Consider the following 3740-nt stretch of genomic DNA (forward strand, 5'->3'; position numbering starts at 1 on the left):
ACAGCTAAGGACATATTAGTAAGACTCTGGTTTCTATCACTACAGAAAGGACAAGTGTTGAATCTTGATAAGTAACAGGAAAGAGACATTGGTAAACTTTTAATAAGGGTATCTTTCTTTTTCTTTTCTTTCTTTCTTTCTTTTTTTTTTTTGCAAATTCATAGCGCCCACAATATAGAACACAGATTAGCATTTGACAAACCAAAAAGTAGCATGACATTAAAAATAACAGGTGTAGACCTTTTTTCATATCCAAAGTCATAAACTGAAATTTATACAACAGATACTTTCAGCCAAAGCACTACGCAGGAGGGGCAGCTGTTGCCAAAGCACACTGCTCAGGTTGTGCCAGAGTGAGAGAGTCTGCACGTTCCTAGTATGCACTCAGTCCCCACTTAATACCTGCCCGACAAGTCGCAGATGCCTCCCAGGGGATAGAAGCAGATGATTTCTTTGAAGGTTTTCCTCAGTTCTTGACTCCGGAGTGCATAAATGAGAGGGTCAATGATAGCATTGCACATGATCAGTATGAGGTACAAGTTAAAATGAGACATGAAGCACACACAGTATGGATTCTGCGGACAGGATATGTAGAAGAGTAAGTGGAGGAAGAAAGGGGCCCAGCAGACGACGAAGACCCCGATCAGGATGGTCAAGGTAATTGCCCCCTTCATGTTGGCACCCTGGCGGATGGTACCGGTGCCAGGGAGGACAGCAATCCTCTTAATGTGAAGCCTCGCCATCAGGAACATGTGGACATAGAGAGAGGCCATGAGGACCAGCATGGTGAAGAACATGGTAATGAGGCAGATGATGACAGCGCTACTGTCCGAGTAAATGATGAAGAGGATGCCCGACACTGTGCATGCTGCCCAGATACAGCTTATGATGATCCCTACCCGCTTAACCGTCATAATGTTATGGTACTGGAGTGCGTAAAAGATAGTGAAATACCTGTCCACCGCAATGGAAAGCAGGCTGCAAATGGATGCAAGCAAGGAACTACAGATCACAGAGTCAATGACATTGTCAATATTCACGGTGAAGCTCTGAGCGTCCGTATCCGTGCTGTTTAAGAGGGTGATGACGATGGTTTCCGACCCGTTTGAAACGCTCACCAGCATATCTGCCACAGCCAGACTACAGATGAAAAAGTACATGGGTGAGTGCAGGTTCTTATTCTTGGCTATTGCCACAATCACTAGAATGTTCTCCAAGAGGCTTATGACACCCAGAGTCACAAACACCTCGGGGGAGACAAAAAGTTGCTCATAGCATCCTCCATCTGAGTATCCTTTCCCCAGGGACGCGCTGGTATTGCTGTGCAGCCCATAGCTGCTGCGGTTCCAGAGGTGGAGGGAAGTATACATGCCATGGTGGTGGGTGGAGTTCATCTTCCTGCAGCAGCTGGATTCGAATCCTCCTTGGATTGATCCAACCTCCTGAGTCAGGGAAGCTCCGGCGGTTTTCTCCCAGCTGTATGTGTGTGTGGAAGTTGGGAGGCTGCAGTTGGCGCCTGCTGTGAGCACCCAGCACAGTTAGAAGCAGCGGGGCTTGCAAAGGAGTTGTTGGTCTCTTCTGCCTCTGCTCCTCATCCCTTTAGAAACTGGGGCTTCCGAATGCTCATTCTCAGTTGGCCAGTCCGCCGTTTGCTTTTGTTCTCGCTGCCGTTTTTCCTTTTAGCTTTATTCACTCAGGATCTTTTCAGAGTCCTTTCCTTGAGAGTCACTGTACAGCTGCGAGCCGCGTCTGCGCGCCCACACTCACACCGGAGCCTCTCAGAAGTTCAGCTTCCAGCGGGAGCATCCCTGTGAGCCAGAGAGGCTGGTGCTGGCTGCTGATTTCTGAGAGGTGGGGAAAACTGTTCTGAATGACTCCGCCTCTGCTTCCTTCTGACCAATCCATGTTGAGTGGTTTTCTGAGCCACCCATCCTGCACAGGGCAGCACAGGATCAGTGGCTGAAGCTGGCGGGGTGAGAAATAAGCATCTTGTAAAACATTGGGTTTTCCTTTTCAAGTTTTAAGAAAAAATGACTTAATGGTTCGAGCACATTCTGTGATAGCGCCGAAATCATCGGGAATCAGCCAGGCTCATTCCTACTTGCGACAGGGGCTGCATGTGTGTGCGAGGGTAAAATGAAATGAATTAGCAGGCTGTCCTGCGCTCCTGAAGGAAATGCTGTCCCTCTGTCCGGGATCCCCCTGAATGGGTGAAGGTTCCTTTTGAAAGACTGGAAACACAGGCACTCTCTTAAGAAGATAGGTAGGTATGCTGTGGATAATTAGAGTTCCGCCAGGAATTAGCAATGGGTTCACTTCTTCAATGCTAGTAGCCGTGTTTCTTCGTTGCAGCTTCTGCTGTAGCAGCTGAGAAAGTTCTCATTCACAATATTTTAAAAGTTCAAGTGGCATTAATGAAAGCATGTTGATCGTGAACTTAGACAAATCAACATTGTGTCCATGTTCTGTGTGGTGTTTGGTTGGTTGGTTGATTGCTTGGTTGGTTTGTTGAATTTTTGTTTTTGTGGGTTTTTTTCTTTCTTTTTTAAAGGTAGAGTTCTGGGTTTTTTGTTTGTTTATTTTTTTCTTCTATAGTTGGAAGTGTCACAAATTAAAGCTGTAAATACTCCAGCTACGCAATTACTCAGGCCAGGTGTAGTGGGTGCATGTTCAGGTATGTTACTTTGAAGGGATCACAGGAAAATCATGAGCGATTAATTAAACTTAAGGTTATGACATTTTCTATGTCATTTTCTTGTTACAATTGTTTTTGGATTTATTTGTCAGTGGTTTGTAAGGATTAACCATAAGATATAAACCAAGACAGAACTGTTCATAGTGCATCTTTAGTCCTCTACTCCTTAGCGCTCTCTCTCTCTCTCTCTCTCTCTCTCTCTCTCTCTCTCTCTCTCTCTCTCTCTCTCTCTCTCCTGTGACAGAGACAATGCTAAGCATTGCTTCTGAACATTTTGTTACATTAGTGTCACCATGCATCTCTGGAACTAAGCAGGATGTACTACTGAATTCTGGCTAGTAGACAGTGTAGAAGCTGGTACACACCGAGTCACCTTCCTCTTGATTCTGCTCCCTCTCCTTCTGGCAAATGGCTGCAGAGTGTCTAGAAGCCCTGTGTATAGATGTTGGAACCTCCAGAGAAGACATCCATGTCTCAGTAACTGTGCAGAATAGAACTCCTCTCTACATTCCTTCCATCTTGAGTCTGTCAACTACCAGGCACATGCTAGGAACAAGGGGCAGCCTTTACTATTGTAAATTCCCAAGCCCATGGTTCAGCTGTTAACAGTAGCTGACAATTAATACCTCCGGACACTTTACTAGAGTCTCTGAGAAGCAGTAGCATGAATTACATAAAAACCTATTTACCTTATTCTTCACATTTTCTTCAATAGTGAATTGCCTAACTAATAAGTAAGTGATACAGAAGAGATCCACTGGGTTGTTTAAGCATCAGATAATGAACTGAATGATCTTTCTGAATAGCTCTTGCCTTCATACCACTTCTCTGTTGCATAAGTGCACATGGCGTTTCCACCTAACTCACAATCCCTACCATGTCCAACTTAGCAATTTGGGGGACGTACTTTTGTGGTCATAGCATATAAAGTACTTCCTAACCCAGCATCATGAAGGTTTATATTGCTTTATTGAAATTGCCTGTGGTGGAATGTTACTCCTATAGGTATAATATTAGAGGTGATCCTAATACCTGAACTGAATTC

General features: G+C 44.8%; 1 protein-coding gene across 1 annotated transcript; it reads right to left on the reverse strand.

Moving 5' to 3' along the window:
• Positions 1-219: 219 nt before the first annotated feature.
• On the reverse strand, positions 220-2093 carry Mc4r (melanocortin 4 receptor). Its single transcript, XM_059246362.1, has one exon. The coding sequence runs from the start codon at positions 1392-1394 to the stop codon at positions 396-398; it is 999 nt and encodes a 332-aa protein (XP_059102345.1). The 5' UTR covers positions 1395-2093; the 3' UTR covers positions 220-395.
• Between the last annotated feature and the right edge of the window lie 1647 nt (positions 2094-3740).

This window comes from Peromyscus eremicus, chromosome 19 (genome assembly GCF_949786415.1).
Source record: "Peromyscus eremicus chromosome 19, PerEre_H2_v1, whole genome shotgun sequence".
Classification (NCBI taxonomy): Eukaryota; Metazoa; Chordata; class Mammalia; order Rodentia; family Cricetidae; genus Peromyscus; species Peromyscus eremicus.